This window comes from Solanum pennellii, chromosome 11 (assembly GCF_001406875.1).
Source record: "Solanum pennellii chromosome 11, SPENNV200".
In the NCBI taxonomy this organism is placed as follows: domain Eukaryota; kingdom Viridiplantae; phylum Streptophyta; class Magnoliopsida; order Solanales; family Solanaceae; genus Solanum; species Solanum pennellii.
In genome coordinates, this window is record NC_028647.1 from 65,081,763 (window position 1) to 65,102,624 (window position 20,862).

At 35.1% G+C, this 20,862-nt stretch overlaps 2 protein-coding genes across 4 annotated transcripts in view; both read left to right on the forward strand.

Annotated features, from left to right (window-relative positions):
- The first annotated feature begins 1,628 nt into the window (after positions 1–1,628).
- LOC107004722 (GTPase LSG1-2) lies at positions 1,629–11,279 on the forward strand. The gene is made up of 7 exons (XM_015203044.2): positions 1,629–2,043; positions 6,716–6,817; positions 6,894–6,980; positions 7,653–7,746; positions 9,261–9,317; positions 9,635–9,714; positions 9,803–11,279. The coding sequence occupies exons 1-7, from the start codon at positions 1,820–1,822 to the stop codon at positions 10,920–10,922; spliced, it is 1,764 nt and encodes a 587-aa protein (XP_015058530.1). The 5' UTR covers positions 1,629–1,819; the 3' UTR covers positions 10,923–11,279.
- A 1,856-nt stretch (positions 11,280–13,135) lies between these two features.
- LOC107004679 (serine/threonine-protein phosphatase BSL3-like) overlaps positions 13,136–20,862 on the forward strand; it is a 10,546-nt gene continuing 2,819 nt past the window's right edge. For 2 of the 3 annotated variants that reach the window (XM_015202980.2, XM_015202979.2), the window contains exons 1-14: positions 13,137–13,921; positions 14,539–14,599; positions 14,679–14,757; positions 14,846–14,925; positions 15,024–15,118; positions 15,201–15,300; positions 15,711–15,780; positions 15,929–16,030; positions 16,113–16,194; positions 16,370–16,549; positions 17,632–17,899; positions 18,013–18,253; positions 18,343–18,513; positions 18,916–19,154. In XM_015202980.2, the coding sequence (XP_015058466.1) occupies positions 13,516–13,921; positions 14,539–14,599; positions 14,679–14,757; positions 14,846–14,925; positions 15,024–15,118; positions 15,201–15,300; positions 15,711–15,780; positions 15,929–16,030; positions 16,113–16,194; positions 16,370–16,549; positions 17,632–17,899; positions 18,013–18,253; positions 18,343–18,513; positions 18,916–19,154 (2,174 nt within the window). In that variant the 5' untranslated portion in view covers positions 13,137–13,515. Of the gene's footprint in view, positions 13,922–14,538; positions 14,600–14,678; positions 14,758–14,845; positions 14,926–15,023; positions 15,119–15,200; positions 15,301–15,710; positions 15,781–15,928; positions 16,031–16,112; positions 16,195–16,369; positions 16,550–17,631; positions 17,900–18,012; positions 18,254–18,342; positions 18,514–18,915; positions 19,155–20,862 lie in introns of all 3 variants that reach the window. The other variant, XR_003575160.1, reaches the window with a different exon arrangement.

Genomic DNA, 20,862 nt, shown 5'->3' on the forward strand with positions numbered 1-20,862 from the left:
ATTTACTTTGTTTTGATTGACCTAGTTACTAGTATGTAAAGTTTTAATCCTCTTCAATCATATTTTTTTCAACTTTTTCTTATTTATGATTCTCAAAATTTTAAAATTTGTTAAATTTTATTTCAAAGATAATAAATTAGTAAATTTCCAATTTAAAATAGAGAATTAAAACTTAATTAATTGTTGTCTATCTTATTGTATCAAAATACAGTATTATTCTTGGCCATAATTGTGGAGATTGTGTCTTTTATAACAAAATTATTTTTTTATCAATTGATAAATTAAAATCAAGATTAAAGATGGGTAGATAAATTAATCACATACTTTATATGAATGATCTAATAAATCATTAGTTGATCACATTCTTTATTTGGACAATCTAGAAACTTTTTTAATCTATATATAACGTAAAACTCCAAAAGTAATAAAGTAAACTTTTAAAATCATCGAAAAAATGAAAACTTTTAAGTGCAATTTTTACATTTTTCTTCTTATTCTTCCTCTTATTTTTGGATCGTGTTGTTTAGCAAGAGTTCAAGTTCATATTATCAACAGGCTTCCCGATGGAATGCCAATGACTCTCCATTGTCAATCTCATGACAATGATTTAGGACAATTAAGATTGACGGGAGGTGACGAAGCTAGTTGGACTTTTAGTGTTAATTTTTGGGGCACCACTATGTTTTATTGCGACGCTCAATGGGATAATAGTTCCATGACATATCGTTTTATTACCTATGATGCCGCTCGGGATGCCCGACGATGCCAAACGGAATGCTGGTGGATGATCTCTGAAGAAGAAACGTTATATGGTTATAATCAAGAGAGTGAATACTGGGAGTTGTTTCCCTTCACCAGTGCATAAAATCTCTTAATGATGCCTATTATCTTCGTGTGTGTTTAAAAAATTATCAATTTTTCGCATTTAAGATTAACCAAATCCAATTATCGTTACTTCGTACAATATAAGGTTGTTCGGTGATCAGCACATGTAACATGTACAAGGCAATATGATATTTATATAGAGTTACTCTTAATTACAATTTCATCATTGCTGCAAAATTATCTTAATATAATTATAAAGTTTGATTAAGCGTATAATCCTAACAAAAATATATAAAATTTCAACATATTGTGTTGGATTTCAAAAACTTATTGCATGTGAAATTCTAATACAACATGATGGAGTTTCGAATTTATATATGGAGTCTCCAACCTCAGAAATGACTTTTTTATTTTATCGTAAATTACTATACTCATTATGATGGAAAAAAAACAAAAAATATGAGAAGAGATTCTTTCAATTTATATACATTTATCAATTATTTAAATTTATGTCTTTCAAATTCAAATTTCACGTTAACACCGTAAAATTTTACTCTGTATATATAAAATCCTTTTGAATCACTAATTTTATATTAATAATTTATAATTAATCAAATAAATTTTTAAATATAAATAGAATTTGAACCAAATTTCACTTTATACATTCATCAAAATAAAAGTACTTAAATGATAAATATAATAACTTAAGGGCCTTAATTTACAATTTATACTATTTTCAAGGGTCTATCTCTAAATTTCCCCTTATTATTTAGAGGTCAAAAAATTACATTTTTTCAAAAAAAAATAAAATTAAAAATAAACAACCCTGCTCCTCCTCCTCCTCCTCCGCCGCCGCCGCCTACCTTCACCGCCGTCATCTACCACCGACTCCGGTGACCTAAAAGTCACAATCTTTGAATACTCATATAGTTTCTGTAAGTGGGTTTTCACTTTTTTTTTGTTAAGCTAATTGAATTTGAAGAGAAAAGGAGTAATGGGTAAAGGAGAGAAAAGTTCATTAGGTAGGGCACTGGTGAAGCACCATAATCAGATGATTCAGCAATCGAAAGAGAAGGGTCGAGTTTATAGGAGTCATAATAAGAAGGTTCTGGAATCTGTAACTGAAGTTACTGATTTAGAAGCTGTAATAGAACAGACAGATGAAGCTCACCGTCTCTATTCTGACCTTAATCCTCCTGTTAATCTTCTCGTCAATCTGTAAGTCCCCTATAATTAATGTTAATTTTTTTGGTATTTTTATGAATTTACTGTTTACTTTTTCGAGCTCGTATACATAGATTATACATTGTTGTTGTATATGTGTTACATATATTAGTCAATGACTCAATGGTGGTGTCCGTACAAGTTTGTGCGCAGCTCAACTAATTCTTGTTCAGCAAGGCTAGGTTAGAATAGATAGGAAGAAAGCACCTGTTTTGTCTCAGTTGGGATTTGAAACTAAGAAAGAATGGTTATGGCTACTCTTTGTTGCATGCTGAAATATAGAAAATTATTTTTATTTAATAGACTAAATAAAATCAATATAAAAGATGGGAAGCTAATTAATCACAGTCTTGAGATGAATGATTTAAGATTTTAGTTGATCACAGTCTTTATTAGGACAATCTAAAAATCACCACCCCTGAAACCTCAATTTTGGTTTTTTCTTTTTGTATCTATCTATATAACATACAAGTTCAAAAACAATAGAACTAACTTTGAAATCAAGATGAAAACTTTCAAGTGCAATTTTTACATTGTTTTTCTCCTGTTTTTTCTTTACGTATTTACTTTTGGATCATGTTCTTTAGCAAGAGGGATTAGTATACATTTGCCAGGGAACAGAAGAGTCCAAGTACATGTTATTAATAGGCTACCAGATGGAATTCCCATGACTCTCCATTGTCATTCTCATGACAATGACCTAGGGCAATCAATATTGGAAGAAGATGATGAATTTAATTGGAGTTTTAGAGTTAATTTTTGGGGTACTACTTTATTTTATTGTGACGTTCAATGGGATAGCGATGATTCCATTTGGCACCATTTTAATGCCTATGATGCCGATAGGGACTATCGACGGTGTCGGTCGGAATGTTGGTGGATGATCTCACAAGAACAGTTGTTGTATGGTTATAATCAAGAGAGTGGATACTGGGAATTGTTTCCCTTCACCGATGCATGAATACTCTTAATGGCACTTATTTCCCTTGCTTGTTGTTTAAAGATTATAGTTTTTTCATGTTCGAAACAAGAACTAATTGTCATGTCCAACTTACCTTACATGTTTTGTATATATATGCTTTGGTTTTGTGTAATCTCATAGGTCAATCAGAACTTGAAGACAACCATTATCGTCCATGTTCTGGCTTTCAATGAATTAATTTCTTAGGTTTTACCGTCTTTTTGACTTTTTTCATTAATTAAAAAAAAAGTGATATTGCACCTTGTAGTGCTGAAAAAAATTAAATTTAGTGAACAAAGAAAAGTAAATGAACGATGCATGTTTTAGAGAGAATTACCATACGAATAATTAATATTTATAACTGCTTCTCCTGTTAGTTGTCCTTCCAATTTATTTTAATTCATTGCCTTTTTTTGGTTTTGTATTTTGTCCTTTTAGTTTATATTTAGCTTAGAATAGTGTCTTTGACATTGTCAAGAAAGAACCATCACTACTCCGTATCATATAAGGCTGTTTGGAAATTGGCACATGTAACACAAGGTGATATGAAATTTACATGCATCCATTCTTAATTGAAATTATTTTACTATAAAAAGGAAATGTACATAGACAGTTTCCAACATATTATGTTGGAGTTTAAAAACTTCTTGCATGTGAAATTTGAACACAGCATGATGGAGTTTCAAAATTTTACATCTGAAATTCCACAATAAGCTGTTCATCTGTATGTGAAACTCAGTATATAGTTTTTATAAGTGATGCATTATATAAGTAAATGGGTAACACATTGTGTCTATTGTATACCTAGTTTGTTCGCCCAGTAACTATGAATTGACATACACTGGCCTCAAAATCAGGAGTTGAAATTTTGGAGGAAATATCATATCTAAGCGAGTAGAAATAGCTATAATATTTCAGATAAATATGGAATTTTGCAGTTACTTTTCAAACTAAATAAAAAGATCGGTAATTTTCTGTTGATATTCTTCTCTTCTAATTTATTTTGTTAATAAATCACGTCTTTCTGAATGTGTGTGTTCTCCCTTCCTTTTTTTTTTTTTTGGGTTTGGGGGTTGGTTTATTGTTAGAGAGTTGATGCTTGCTGGTTGCTTGGTTCGATTTTTTGATCGAGTTTCTAGAAAAAAACAGAGAAATTTGGGTACTGGATGAGGTTGGGACTTCTTTTTTGTCAACATTTCGTAGTGTCGTGTTTATATCATCCTTTAGAAGCCAAGATCAATTCTTGGTAATTTTCTCAGGTGCAACATAGAAGAATCTTAGAGTAGAAGAACAAAATGAAAAAAATGCAGAATAAGTGCCCTTTTTTCCCCCATTCTTAACAATTACCTTACTGTTCTGTTTTTTCAGCTGTGAGCTGTTCATTTTAGCTTAACTATAGAGTGAAAGGGGTTTGAATTGTCGTTACAATCATATGCATCATTTTCAATGAGGCCAAGTGTAGCACTGCTGACAACTTGTTTTCCCATGTTAAAAAGTTATGGAATGGTAAAGGAAGGATTTGCTATCGCAAAAATCCACACTAAAGGAAGGAGCCCCTTTTTCCATGGCACAGCCTCAGTTGCTTTGATGGAATGCTTACATGAAAGGCTTAATTGAGTTTTGTGGGTAGAATTGCTGTATGAGGAGTCCACTTAAAATAAAGGAAACAAAACACACACATCATCTTTCAAGAAAGAAATGGGAAATAATGTTCGTTGTTTCCCAAATTTATTCTGAAGACTTAATTTCATAAAGCTTGTATGTTTAGGTAAAATGGAAAGGAAGCATTGCAAGATGCTTTGAAGGGCTGTACAGAAAGTGAAGTATACTTGCTTGTGGATTGGGGTTTTGGATGTAATCTACAATACATGAAAGATTAGAATAGCATGTTTTGACTTTATGGACTCACTACAGGAGTAGGGTCTTAGTTAGGTGGAATTTTTTTTGTTTTGTTTTGTTTTGTACTGAAAGGTTTCTATCTCCGTAATCCCTGGCACAAGCTAGGTGCCAAATTTCTGATTTTTATAGAATTACTACTTACCAGTTCAAAAAAAAAAAAAAAAGAAGAAGATACATTTCCGGAGTTAACCATGACCCTCTTATGTAACTACTCTGCTTGATGCCCTGCTAATATAACACCTTACTTCATAAAAAAAATAAATAAATTTAAGGATGATGAAGATAGATATTCATAAACCTACTGTCTCATACCTTCCCCTATTACTGCTGACAGTAGGTCTCTTAATCTTGTAAATTTTCAAAGACTTACTAGAGTGGGATCTCCTGTCGCTCTTGCATAGTCATTGGCTCAATGCATCAGAGATGTATGTTCCTAGTTTTGAAGGCATAGAACTTATGGATTGCTCTAGTTCAGAAGTGTCTTTTCTGAACGCTTCTATATCTAATGAACTGTAATAAACTAGTAGTTAAGAAATCTCGAGGGCTTTGTCTGATGGGCATCACGTAAGTATATAGCACCAGAATCCTAAAAGTAGATTTGATCCAGAAGGAAGTATCCATTAACATATGTAACTGTGCTCTAACTCTAATTGAGAGATCCAAATATTGTTAACGTTGGGAATGACTTGATTGGTGTGGATGAAGTAGTGAATTTGAAAGGAAGTGGAACGGTAACACACTAACACTGTTGATATGAACAGAGAAGGAAATTCTTTCAAGTCTTACATATTCAGTGAATGGGAAGTATTTCATATCTCCATCAGAAATTATTGTGATACAGGGTTTCCACATCTTGTTTTATTGCAGCCTTTGCTGTTGGAAAATATATACATAGAAGAACACAAAGATGAAGTTCTTCATCAAAAAAGAACACAAAGATGAAGTTTTGATAAAATGAACAGCGGACATAGACTTTCCTAAAAATGATATTTGCTCCTTCTCCTCTTTGAGATTGCTATCGGATTGCACGCAAAATAGTTTGATGGGTATGACAAGCCCATGAATTTCTGTTCTAAGCAAATAGTGAAGAAATACCATTAGAAAGCAAGTATTTGAACTTGGTCTTTTGTAGAAGAAAAAAATTCTCTGGAGAATGTTGTGAAGGAAGATACTTTGTTGACATATGTTGGAACCTGCAGAAGTTGAATTTAAATAGAACCGGTGGTAACCTAAGAATGAAAGGGCACAATCTTTTATTTAAAAGACACAGCCTTTCATTTAAAATACTCATTAGTAATTTAATTTATACAAAATTCCAACCTTTGCTATGTTGTATTTGTTTTGCTTGAACTCGTGTAATCAGTCGACACTACTGAGCAGAACTATTATGGTCTCTGTAATAGAGGTTTGAATTAAATAGGTAAATCATAAAATTGCTGGTTATGTTTCATGGTCAGCCCTGTAAAAGCTAGGTCATTTGGATGAACTTCTCTCTTCAGATTGAGTTATCTTGATTTACCATGTGAAATTCACAATTGCATTATTGTGCCAAATTTACTTCTCTAATTTTTTTTAGTATATGTTAGTGTTGTGTAGTGTTGACCGAGATCCTATAACAAGTGGCTTCATCTCTGAGAATCTAACTTTATACTATTTCACTTCTCATCTTTGACCTGGCTTTTTAGCTGATTTTTCCCTTGACTTTTTGCTATCGTGGCTCTGCGTGTTAGTGTCCTCTCTGACAGAATTGAAAGATTCCATACCTTTTAAACTAATGGTCGTTGTTGCCTGACTTTGTCATAAAAGGGACTCTGGCTCTAGTTCTGGTGATATGCGACCTGAAGAAAGATTGAAGCAGCAGAAGAAAGAGGAGGCTTTGCATGCTAGTAGTCTTCGCGTTCCACGCAGGTAATTGTTCCCCTTTCTTAATCTAGTGCACTATCTGGTGTTCTGGTCCAAGGTTCTGAAGTACCTCTCTTTCCAGGCCCCCATGGAATGCTAAAATGTCCGTGGAAGAGCTTGATATTAATGAAAGACAAGCTTTTCTAGCTTGGCGACGCAATCTTGCAAGGTCAGTGCTATTAAAAGACATTTTACTACTGTGCTACATATTGAATGCATGTTTGTAAATATTATTGCTTTCCTCTCTTTTTGGGGGAGGGGGCAGGGACTATGAATATTGTAAATTCAAGATGGATGTTTAAGATATGTTGCATTCATTTTCCTCTTGAAACTGCTCCAATGTTGGTTACTATGATTTTTTTTCTTTGTAGTGTTGAAGGTAAATGTTAGTTACTATGGATTATGTAGGTAAAGCACAGAGTAAGCCAGTAAGTTGCTGGTTTATATTCCAAGCATTTGTATCTCCCCTCACAGTTTTATTAGTTAACCATTATTTTTCATGTGCACTTAAAAAACCTTACAAATTCCATCGCTTCATAGTGAGTTCTTGTGTGATGGAGTTATGACCAGAAAATGCTTCAGTAATACATTGAAAGCCTTTCAAATAGGCTCCCATCTTAGAAGAAGAAATCCAATTAGTGGATTTTATATGATCCTTGTAACTATCCACGACTCTTTTGTAATTTTTTGGAGGTGCCCAGCATAGCCCTGATGCTGATGAATACTACTTTTACCAATCTCAAAAAAAAGAAAAAGGGTCTCAACTTATGTTGGTCTACGGCATTACATGTGAATTTTGTTTATGTACATATTTTTCTCTAACCATTCTAAACTTATATAGGCTTGAAGAGAACGAGAAACTGGTTCTCACCCCTTTTGAAAAAAACCTGGATATCTGGAGACAGCTTTGGAGAGTTGTTGAGCGTAGTGATCTGGTGAGATTTTGGTCTTTCTACCTCCTATGATCTTAATGGATAAAATGTTCAGTTGGCAGTTAAACAGTTAGGAGCTTCTACTGGTTATTTCTTATGCTTAGTTCTTGTGTAGTTTATTTGATCTAATTATGTAGACGGGAACACTGAGAGTAACTGTTTCTCCAAATTTAAGGTTGCTTTCTATTGAACATATCAAACTAGAGTTAAATTTTTTGTAAAGAAGCCTGAAAGTGCTTGGTAAGAGAGTATGAAGATTGGTTGGCATTCTGGTATGTAATAGCATTTCTAGCCGTGTTAAAGATATTTTCCCCATGACAAATTGCCTGTGTCAACATTGTTAAAATTTGGCCTAGTAATTGGGCTGTAAATGTTTGAGCCATGAAAACTGTAAGAACCTTTAAACTCAGTGTTGAATTCCATAAGTGCTTTAATCTGGATAGTCAATTATTCTTGGCCTACACGTTTCTTCCATGCTTCTTATATCACAGTTTCCTTATATATATATTTGCCTCTTACTAATTTCTGGATTCCCACAGTTTTAGTTCATTGGTCTTTTTAAATGAAAAGGTGAAATTTCATCAAAAGGTACCACAGTTTTATAGATCGATTGAATCTTTTAAATTAATTAGTCAATAATGATTGTCTGAACTTCAAAAATGTCCACTGTTTTCCAAGTTCCAAATATTGGATAATATCAGCAATAATAACTATTGAAAGTTCCAGCATCAAGTATGATTTTTGCTTTGTTGAACAATTTTGACTTTGCAAAAGAAGAATATGTAAGCAAAGAGCTTAAAAACATGACTGCAGACCCCTTCATTAAGGCCTGTCCTTTCAAGCTCTTTGGACAATAGTTTGTCGATAGGATTTACTTTTTTTTATATCTTTGCTACAAATGATATTCCCCCCATTTATTATCTGGAAAGAGAGAAATCTTAAATTTTTGAGAACAGGGAGAGTAATATGCTGCAAGTATAACTGAAAGAGAGAATCTTAAATTTTTGAGAACAGGGAGAGTAATATGCTGCAAGTAAAACTGAATTGTATTCTAACTTTGTGTTTTTGGTGTTATCAGATTTACTCTAATGACAGTCTCTATCATTGATGTTTTAGACTCATCTTAGGGATGGACAGTGCCTTTAGAGTTCATTATGTAAATATGGTTTTCAGTACAACCCATGTACTGATTTACAGAAATTCAGAAGTAGGAATAGTTCCCCCATTTATTACGTAGCATAATTTTATCAGTGATCTAGTGCAATTGATAAAAAAAAGGTACTGGATTTCTATTTGCTACTTAATTGATATGGATCGGATGGTTTCCGCTTTTCAATTATTCTCTCTGAATTGGATGATTTCACTCTTTCTATGGACGTGTTTTCTTAATCTTTCTTTGGACGTGTTTTCTTTATCTTTCTTTGGAGTACTCCTGAATTTTTTCCCCTTCAATAACGAAAATTATTACTTCATCAAAAATAGTATTGCTGATTATTTTAGTGTTTCTTTGTACTCAGCTTGTAATGGTTGTTGATGCACGTGACCCACTTTTTTATCGGTGTCCTGATCTTGAGGTAAGTATTTCAATGCTTCGCATAGGTTGAAGTACATTTCAGTATTAGCACAATTATGATATATTTTCTATTTATATGTGTTGATATCCTTGTCATAATGTTACATGTGGCTGTGCATTCTTCTAGTGCACTATTGTTGAATTCTGATTTTCTTTTTTTTTAAAAAAAAACTTTCTCAATGATTTTTTTTAGAAAGTATGTAACGGTTTCGTACATATACTGATATACCAGATATTAGTGATGCCTCTCTTGTTTTACCTGTATCTATATCATACAAGTTGTGATAAAGATTATGCATTGATGGCACCAAATTGCAGGCTTATGCACTAGAAGTCGACCAACACAAAAAAACAATGCTTCTTGTTAACAAAGCTGATCTTTTACCCATTTCTATCAGGTCAGTATGCCTGATAATATAGTTTCTGCTTCCTATCAGATTTCTTATTTTTGGATGTGCAATTTTATGGTTATTGCTTTATCTGCAGAAAGAAATGGGCTGAATACTTCCACCAGCAGGGGATTCTTTTTCTTTTCTGGTCAGCTAAAGCTGCCTCTGCTGCTCTCAGTGCTTCAGAAGTACCAATGAGCTCTCAAGAGGCAGGTGATGCTGATACGAAAATATTAGGCAGGGAGGAGCTATTGGCCCGCTTACAGTCTGCAGCAGAGGAAATAGTTTTGACTAAGAATAGGTTAGCTTCTGATGCTGATGAGAAATTGGCAGAAGATGTTCAATCTAGAAGTGTGATGGTGGGGTTTGTGGGGTATCCTAATGTTGGGAAAAGTTCAACCATTAATGCTTTGGTGGGGGAAAAACGAGCTGGTGTGACATCTACTCCCGGGAAGACAAAGCATTTCCAAACACTAGTGATTTCTCCTAAGCTTACTCTATGTGATTGCCCGGGTTTAGTGTTTCCATCATTTACAAGTTCGAGATATGAGATGATTGCATGTGGTGTTTTGCCAATTGACCGGATAACTGAGCATCGAGAGGCTGTACAGGTGGTGGCAAATCGAGTCCCTAGAAAAACTATCGAGGATGTCTACAACATATCTCTGCCAAAACCAAAGCCATATGAGCCACAGTCTCGCCCACCTACTGCTGCAGAACTTTTAAGAGCATACTGTGCCTCTCGTGGTTATGTTGCTTCAAGCGGATTGCCCGATGAAACAAGAGCAACACGTCAGATGTTGAAAGATTATGTTGATGGAAAGCTGCCACACTTTGAAATGCCTCCAGGAGAATCAGACGATGAAGCTAGTGAAGAGGAGGATGAAATTGTTACAGAGGATGCTGATGGACCTATAATGTCTGGTTCTGATGACGACGATGACAATGATGACGATGACGATGAGGATGATGAAGACATTAATGCACATCTAGATCATGTTCTGAGTGACTTAAGTACGTTTGATATGGCCAATGGACTTGCTTCTAACCAGGCAGCTCGTAAAAAGAAGCCCATAACTGCTCCCCATAAACAACATAAAAAGACACAGAGAAAGAAAGACCGGTCATGGAGAGTCCAGAACGGTGAAGGTGATGGGATGCCAGTAGTAAGAGTCTTCAGGAAAGCAGCAAACACTGGACCTGTGAACATTCGGTAGGTATCAATGGGAAGTTACACTGGCTTCTTGGCTCCCAACTCTGCTTACCTTGTCAACTGTCGTTATTTCGCCTATATATTACTGCAAGCGTTATATATTACACGCACATCTTTACAACGATGGTGCGGTATATATGCTTATTTTTCAAGTAGCACTCTCACTAAGGGAGTTGAAGAGTGAATCTTAGTTTGTTTAAAACCATCTGGATTAATGTTGTTCTGATCTTCTGTTGCCAATGATTCTTCTTTGAACAAGAAGATGTAGTAGAAAATTTGGGTATGAAATTGCCTTTAATGGGAAGTGTTATATTTTCAGGTGAGATTTTTCAGCATAAATATGAATTAATTGTTTTTGATATTTTTTTCTTCATTCTTTTGAGAAAACCATGAAATATGGTACATTTTGTTTTATTATATTTGTTTTTGATTATATAATAAAACAAATGGTTATGGTTGACAACTATTATTCATTGTACTCTTGCACTTTTTGCAATTTAGATGTACTTATATAATGTCAATGTTGTATATTGACCTATAAATTGCAAGTTCGAGTCATAAAATCAATCAGAGTAGACTATGTTTATATCATACTTTGATAGAGTGTCGTTCTTTTCGAGCCTTTGCATAAATGTAAAATATTTGCATAGAAATAAAGAAAAAAGAAATTAAGCAGCTAAGTTTGGATCGTGAATTCCCGACATTAAAAAGGAAAAAGATCAAGTTTCAAAATAAGTGTTGTTTTAGCAAGAAATAAATAAAATTATTTCAAAATAAGTATGATATTATAAATTTAAAGGCAATAATTAGTAAATGTTTTTTTCCAACGATATTCTTTTATTTTATCTTTTTAATAATATTATTCAATTTTCAAGAGATATTTATTAAATTAATAAAGATAGTTCAGTAAATTGTATATTACATTTATCAACTTTTTAAATGAACATAATTTCTAATAAAGTGATTATTATTTTGAAACGACGACTAATAATTGATTTTATTACTTTTTTTTTTGTTGTTGTTGGATTTATGGTTGACTCTTGGCTTGGAATCTTCACTAGAGGGTTTTGCTTTTGTATTAGTATATACTAATTATATAAAATGTTTCTAAATCTTTACATAAATAATTAATTAAGACAACTATATAAGAGTCATTTTTTATTTTTATTTTATGTATAGAATAAGTGAGTAAATTAATTGGTGGACTCTAAGGACAACTAACTCAATTATTGATGTTTGATTATCACATCAAAAATTATTTTTCATTTTACTAAATGTTAATTAACTTGATAAACTAATTTTTACACTCAAGAATATAATAAAACTTCACATAAGTTTGCTAATACTGTTATAATCTTTAATATTTTAAATTTTTTTCATAATAAATATTTCTACTCATCAACATAACACAAAAAAATAAATAATCATATTTTGAAGAAAATATTTTTCAATATATCAAATCCAAGATAAAAATAAGTACTTTTAGAAGCAATCACTATTATTTATACTAATAATTTTGAAATCTTAAAAATAATATCCAAGGGTCAACTAAAAGTTTTAATGGGCAAGTTGACATTTTAATTAACTTAGCTTAAACAATAGTGACTCCATGATGAGATTAATAATTAAATTTTTATTCAAAAAAGGCAAATTAACAACCATGTAAACTATAAGTGTCTATCAAAATCTTCACATTAATTTAAATTCATATACATTTAACTCGAGTCTTTTAAATATTCAATAAATCGCTGACTCTTCATGAATAGTATCAAAATTTTTAAAAAAATATTTGAGTTAATACAAAGATATAACTGATATTTGTGAATTAAGACTAAGAAAAAATTCCATTTTTTTTAAAAAAAGTATAAAGTTGTAATAATGAACTGATTCGTAAAACAAATACTTATACGAAATAATTTCGAAATATTATTTCAAATTTTTGAGTCATATGTAAGTTGACTTGATGTGAGTTAATATTTATGAACTATCGAGTCAATATAATTTTCTCCTTTTTAATTAAACGTCTCGAAATTAAATCATTATATTATTATCGGAAAAAAATAATTCAAAAGAATCTATTGTAAACATCTTCAGGTAGTTGTACTCTACGTAGGACAACTTGTACACTGTAATCTAGTAAAAGTTTAAGTCTTCAGCGCCGTCACTTTCTCGGCCGTACATATATATATATATATATATAGGTAGAGAGAGAAGCAAAAATGGCGGATGATTAGGCTTAGAGAGAGAAAGTGAGAGAGATTATTGGCCGCCTTTTTAGAGAAGAAGAAGAAGAAGGAGGAGGAAGCTAGTCAAGCTACAGTATTGTATTTTTTTTTTCTGGTTCGGTGGGGGAGGAGAAGAGAGAGAGAGAGGGGGGAAAAAGATGGAAAGTATTTGAATTTTCTCTCTCTTTCTCATTTGGGTTGTGATTTTCTTGGAAAATATTTGAAGGGTTTGTAAAATCTTGGGTGTATTTGTATTGAATTGAAGGATCTGATGTTTTGTGCTGAATTAGGGTTTTGAAATGTTGATTGGAAATGCATGTTGTTGAGGATTTGAACTTTAATTTGGGGGATTGGGATTATTAGAGTATTGATATGGATGTGGATTCAACTATGGTATCGGAGTCCGATCACGATCCGACTGTTCAGAACGATAGTTCGACGTCGGAACAACAGCTTAATGATGAGTCTTCAACTTCGTTGCAGCAGCAAAGTTCACAAACTCAGCAACAGCAGCAGCAAAGTAGTAGTAGTAGTGTTCCTGCTGTTGCGGGACCAAGGTGTGCTCCGACGTATTCGGTGGTGCACGAAGTGATAGAGAAGAAGGAAGATGGTCCAGGGCCGAGGTGTGGGCATACGTTAACGGCTGTACCAGCTGTTGGTGAAGAAGGTTCTCCTAATTATATTGGTCCAAGGCTTATTCTTTTTGGTGGTGCTACTGCTCTTGAGGGAAATTCTGCTGCTTCTGGAACTCCGTCATCTGCTGGAAGTGCTGGAATTCGTAGGTTACCCAACTTAATTGATTAGCTGAATTGGACCTTTTCTTTTGTAATTTCCTTTTTGTCTATTATGGGGAGGGGGAGCTTGGCTTAACCGTTAAAGTTGTTTTCATGTGATCAGAGTTCACGGGTTCGAGTTGTGAAAAAAACCTCTTGCATAAATGCGAGATAAGACTGTGTACAATAGGCCCTTGTGGTTCAGCCCTTTCCTGGTGAAGTTGCTGCCATGCACGAGCTGTAAAAACAACCTCTTGCAGAAATGCAGGGTAAGGTTGCGTACAATGGACTCTTGTAGTTCGGCCCTTTCCTGGACCCCACACATATATGGAACTTAGTGCATCGGGGTGGTGTCGGGGTAACTTGTGAGCACCTCCAGTATTTTACCTGTACCTGTATCTTTTTACCTTTGCAGGTATTGGGTAGCTTTGCCTTCAGCGCCTAGTTTGTTGGGAGAAATGACATAGATTTTATGACAGACTTGCTTGGATTTGAACCGTGGTTTCCTATCGTCTTCATTCTAGCTTCATCCATGCTAGACACACCCTCGGGTGTGGTAGTAAAACTGAATCTGGGTTTCAAATGTAAAATGATTTATTTGAGGTTTTGTATCTAATTGCAGGCTTAGCAGGGGCTACTGCTGATGTGCACTGTTATGATGTTTTCACGAATAAATGGTCTAGGTAAGTCTGAATTGTATCAGTGACAAGCTACATTTTGGTGCTTTGTTAGAAGGTTTGAATATGTGAATGAACTCCTCAGGATCACTCCCATTGGGGAGCCACCCACACCAAGGGCTGCACATGTTGCTACAGCTGTGGGAACTATGGTTGTTATTCAGGTTTGTATTGGCTGATAGCTTTGTTGTTTGCCTCGCGTATGATAATCTCGGTCAGCCACTTAAGATGTTCTATTACCATCCATCTCAGGGTGGAATCGGTCCAGCTGGTTTGTCAGCTGAGGATCTTCACGTTCTGGACCTTACTCAACAACGGCCAAGATGGCACAGGTTAGCACCTTTCGAGTAATGTCTACAGTTATCATAATGAATGTTGCCTGTGCGTGAATCCATGACGAACTTGTGTTAAATGATTTTGGTCTTATCAGGGTTGTGGTGCAAGGACCTGGTCCAGGTCCGCGTTATGGACACGTCATGGCTTTGGTAGGGCAAAGATATCTCATGGCAATTGGCGGAAATGATGGTTAGTCTGATATCTGAGTCAGATCTATTTATTTCAGCAATGACATGGTTTAGAAAAATATTAATCATTCTACTGTATTCAGGAAAAAGGCCTCTAGCGGACGTTTGGGCTTTGGACACGGCTGCCAAGCCATATGAATGGCGGAAGTTGGAACCAGAGGGTGAAGGTCCACCTCCTTGCATGTAAAGTTCATATTCTCTCACTTGAAGATGTGTACTTTATTTTCTTTGTTACCCAATAAATTATCGTTTCTCTTGATTTGTATTTATTTGCTTATTCAGAATTCTATACTTTAAAGGTAGCAAATCTCAAGAATTACTTGTACATATCTGTAAGTATTACATGTTGTTACTAGTGTCAATGATGCATTGTCTGTTTAGTTAGCTTGCAAATTATGTGTATGTGATCTGATTAGGGAGTGTGTCTGATCTTTTATATGAAAAGTTGTTTATCCTGGAGCTGCATCTGTAGAACAATGTTTGTTCATGCTTGTTGGAGATCAATGCCATCAGATTATTTTGAATGTGATACTAATTTGGCCCAACCAATTACGAAATTTAGGAAGTCCTAATATGCCCTGCTTCTTTTTTAGGTATGCAACCGCAAGTGCACGTTCAGATGGTCTTCTTCTGCTCTGTGGAGGGAGGGATGCCAATAGTGTGGTGAGTCAAGCATATACTTTTTATACTGATTTATTTGTTCTATCATATTGCTCTGCCTTGCAGTTAGATCACAATGTCATCATGGTGCTCTTCTCTTTCGTAACTGGTCAATTTTTCTTACCTTTTTTGTTGCCTTGGTTATTCATAGCCTCTGGCAAGTGCTTATGGACTTGCCAAACATAGAGATGGACGTTGGGAATGGGCCATTGCCCCTGGTGTGTCACCCTCTCCCAGATATCAACATGCTGCAGTAAGTGTGTTTTTTCATTTTCATTATATTTCTCCTTTCTGGCAGGGATCATAAGGGAGTTATCAGTTGTTTATGGTAACAGGTTTTTGTTAATGCTCGGCTGCATGTATCTGGAGGGGCACTTGGTGGTGGACGCATGGTGGAGGACTCATCCAGTGTTGCGGGTATTTCCTTTATGCTCTTTGTATTGATTGCTTGTTTAGATTAACACTTTCTGATATAGCTTTAAAAAAAAGAACACTTCCTCATTTGGTTATATCTTTTACTTTTCCCTTTGGTCGGGTGTGATGTCATTCTCACAGCCATGTTTCTTCTTTCTTCCTTCTCTTCTTTTGGCAGTTCTTGATACAGCTGCAGGAGTGTGGTGTGACACAAAATCTGTTGTGACTAGTCCTAGGACTGGCAGATTCAGTGCAGATGCAGCTGGTGGAGATGCTGCTGTTGAATTGACCAGACGCTGTAGGCATGCAGCTGCTGCTGTTGGGGACTTGATATTTATCTATGGTGGTCTACGTGGCGGTGAGGCTATATGATATGCATGCTCAATAACTGCTTCTCATTGTTGCAAAGATTGGAAAAAGTTGATGTGGAGGGTAGCAGCATACCTTCCACTTTCTTTTCTAATAATCATTTCTCCTCCTATGCCCCCCTTGCAATAGCCCACCATTAAATTCAACCAAATGTAGGATAAAGATTCAAATAGAATCTATCCTTACTTTGCTTATAAATCCCAACAAACTAACTTCTCCGACGATACAGCCCGACTAAAATTAAAAAATAGACCCCAACATCTGATTTGTACAAATCAGATCCTAAGACAGAGACTATAAATTTAGGTCAAAACCCAAACAAAATAAAGTACTTGCAAAGTGCTAAACTATGTTAAACATCTACATATCTGCAACACTTGGTGGTTTGATATAAACTTGAAACTTAACACTAATGTGGGAATTCTAAAGATTATTTTGATTTATTAATGAATATTTTCCCTCCCCGGGGGCATAGTGTGGCATCTGGATCCTTTCATCGGGCGCCATTTCTTTTAGATCAAAAGGTGGTCTGACTCTATTGGATCAAATCATAACCTAAGCCGTGCTAGGAGCTAGGTGGCTCAAGAAAGAACAAAAAGTGAAACTTAACCTTTTGAATTCACAAGCACCTCATAATTCTCTGAGAAATGATTACTCGGTGTGCAAGTGGATAATGTCTCTCTGGTGGAAAATAGTGAAATATCTGTCTTGTCATGATGAGATACATGAAAACAATTAGTTGTGCCTTTCTGTCAAATACCTGACTTTGAAACTTAAGGCATTGATATTCAAGAGGAGGTATTTGTGGGTATGAAGGCAATATATTAATTAGCCGATCTCATATTAAATTTATATGTAGGTGTTGCAGTTATGTTCACAAATGAAGTGTTTGTTGACTATCCGAACTGCTGCAATGAGTGCTTCTCTAATCTCTCCTCACATGAGAACCTCTGGAGCAGTTATTTGGATCACTTGCTGGTTTCTGCTGCGAGTGTACTAAGCTATTAAAAGTTGCTGATGTTTGGAACCCTTCTATGCAACACAATTATTTACTTGTCACCAATTTCGCAGGTGTACTGTTGGATGATTTGCTTGTTGCCGAAGACTTGGCTGCTGCAGAAACAACAAGTGCAGCTTCACATGCCGCCGCTGCTGCCGCCAATCTACAAGATGGCAGGCTTGCTGGGAGGTATGGTTTTGGTGATGAAAGAACAAAGCAAACAGTTTCTGAGGCAGTTAATGATGGTTCTGTTGTACTGGGAAATGCTGTTGCTCCCCCTGTAAATGGCGATATGTATACTGATATAAGTACTGAGAATGTCATGCTTCAAGGATCTCGGTGAGTCTACAATTGCATAATAATGGCAGTGCCTATTGTGCTTGCTGTCATCCTTTTTTAAATTCTGTTGTTGCCTTGGTTCTCAGTTTCACCATCTTGTGTTTGTTTTGTAGGAGACTCAGCAAAGGTGTCGAATATTTAGTGGAGGCCTCTGCAGCAGAAGCTGAGGCTATTACTGCTGCACTAGCAGCTGCCAAAGCTCGACAGCAAGGTAATGGAGAAGTCGAACTTCCTGATAGGGATGGTGGAGCAGAGGCTACACCAAGTGGAAAAGCAGCATCTTCTTCGATCAATTTAGATTCTTCTGGATCGAATAATTCTGCACCAACTGGAGTCCGTCTTCATCATCGTGCCGTTAGTATTCAGATCCTTTATGCTATATCGTGCTATCTGGTTAAGTTTGTAAAATAATAGACTGATGATGTGCCATTAAACATTTATAGATAGTTGTAGCTGCAGAGACTGGTGGTGCTCTTGGTGGTATGGTACGACAGCTTTCTATCGATCAATTTGAAAATGAAGGCCGGCGAGTCAGTTATGGAACCCCAGAAAATGTCACGGCAGCACGAAAACTTTTGGATCGACAAATGTCCATCAACAGTGTTCCGAAAAAGGTACAATAAGTTATTGTGTGCTTCTGCGGTCCCACCTAAAATTCCTCCGTTTAGGAAACCTATAGGTCCCTAAGACAATGAATGTCCACATGAAGAACAAATGGAAGACAAGTGAAGAAAAGAAATTGAGTTTTAAAATTTTCCTGATGTATATATTGTGGCCTTGGATGGGGGGAAAGAGAGAGAGTGGTGGGTTGGGAGAGGTACAGGAGAAAGAGAAGAAGATTCCCGAATGGGAGAAAATACTCCGGGCAGTTGGCCCATTGCTATTCACAGTACTCAACAGATAAACATATATCCGGTTCGCAGAATAATTGCTATAAGCTTAGGCGGTCTTGTTCCTATTAGAACACATAGCTTTTTGTGTTTGTTATAATCTTTTGCTCTTTCTTTCTGTCTCAGTTGATCACCCATCTTTTGAAGCCTCGGGGTTGGAAGCCGCCTGCGCGACGAGAGTTTTTTTTGGACTGCAATGAGATCGCCGATCTTTGTGATAGTGCCGAAAGAATATTTGCTAGTGAACCTACCGTTTTACAGCTAAGGGCTCCTATTAAGATATTTGGCGACTTACATGGGCAATTTGGGGATCTCATGCGTCTTTTTGACGAGTATGGTTCCCCATCAACTGCTGGGGATATTGCGTAAGTGCCTTATCAATCTTGCATTTCAGTATATTTTTTAGTTTAAGTGTTCGTTCGAATCTAGTTGCCTAGTCCGTTCCGTGATTGAAATTACTGAAATTATAGCAGTTTCAACTAGGGATAGGCATTCATTTGTTCAAAACTTCGGTTCGGTTCTTTGATTTTAGTTCTTCACTGGTGCATACTGAACCAAACTATTTTGTTTTTTTTCTATTTCGGTATGTGATCTAAGTTTTCTAACTTTGATGCTATTATCGGGATGCTCCATTTTTGAGTTTTTCCCGTGAAGGGAGGCCAGTCTTGCCAAGCATTGTAAATAAAACATTGACATTAGAGGGCAAGGAAATAGCTAAGGATTTCCTTACATGTACCACTTCCAAGCTGTCCAACTGGTTATAATGAAGAGTTGCTTTTAAAAAATATCCTTTAGTCCCAACTCCTACAATTATTAGACATTGTCCTCTTTGAATGTACATGCATGTATCTTATAAATTTTTGACAATTTTATTCGTATTATACCATTTTGAAGTGCAGTTTTGATTTCATGGATTCTTTAGTACAAAAAACCTTTCATATTCTGAATTTGCAAATAAGATTAAACACTTCAAATTTAATTCACATCTGTCTGTAAGGTGAGGGATCAATCCTTTTATTGTCCTTCTCCATTTACGCAGGTCTCTTCCATTTCCCCGATTTTGTTTGAATTCCACTTCTTTTTTCTGGGAAAAAGTGAAGGAGAAGGAACTTCTTGAGTGAATCCATCTTTTTCCTGTTTAGACCCCTCCATCTCAAACAATTCAATTTCTATTTCTGTCCCTTTTTCACTGTTCAGTATGTTATTCTTCGGTGTTTTTTTTTAGAAGGTAACAACTTGTATTCTATTCCAAAACAAAAACCAGAACCTGCCACAAACAAATTACTACATCTCGCTTCCTCACTTTTCAAGGTGGTGTATCTTATGCTTCTTTTCGTGTTAGTTCAACTGTAGGTTCTTTTTTTATAATTTTTTACTCGAGGCATCTACTAAGAGAAATATTCTTAGGGCCTGTTTGGACATGCATTATGAAATCATGATTTGTAATCAGATTGATTTGAAGTTTTATTTCGTCATGCAATTTGAATTTTTTAAGTTGTATTTTTCTCATAAATGTGAATACCCTACTAGTTGTGAAAAGTGAAAACTAAATTTCTCTAATTCTTACGCAATCTTACCAAAATAGCAAATCATAATTCATAAACAAGTATTGAGATATCCTACGGCACTGCATTGATAAATCGCATATGTCTATGTTCCTTTTATAAATAAATGTTTGTGATTACAAACTTTCAAAATACACATAATTTTATTAAGATCCACTAGTAAACAATAGTTGTAACAAGTAATTCTTTTATATAATGTTTTCACAAGGTTCCTACAATCTCCACACCGAATGTTTTCTTTACATAATATAAACTTATGGGTCAAACATTTTTGAAAAATTGAAATCACTAGTTGAACTCTCCAGGAATTGAAAAGCTCTTTTGGAGGATCCTGATTAAAATAGTCTTTGAAGAAAAGATTAAGACAGGACTTTGCAGTTAATTTGTATTGTTGGAATAATATAATATATAGTGATTGGATTGTGTGTAACCTATGGATTCTGGTTATATTATTGTGTAGCCTAATAGTTTTGATCTGTCTAAATTATCAACTTCTCACCCCCCCCCC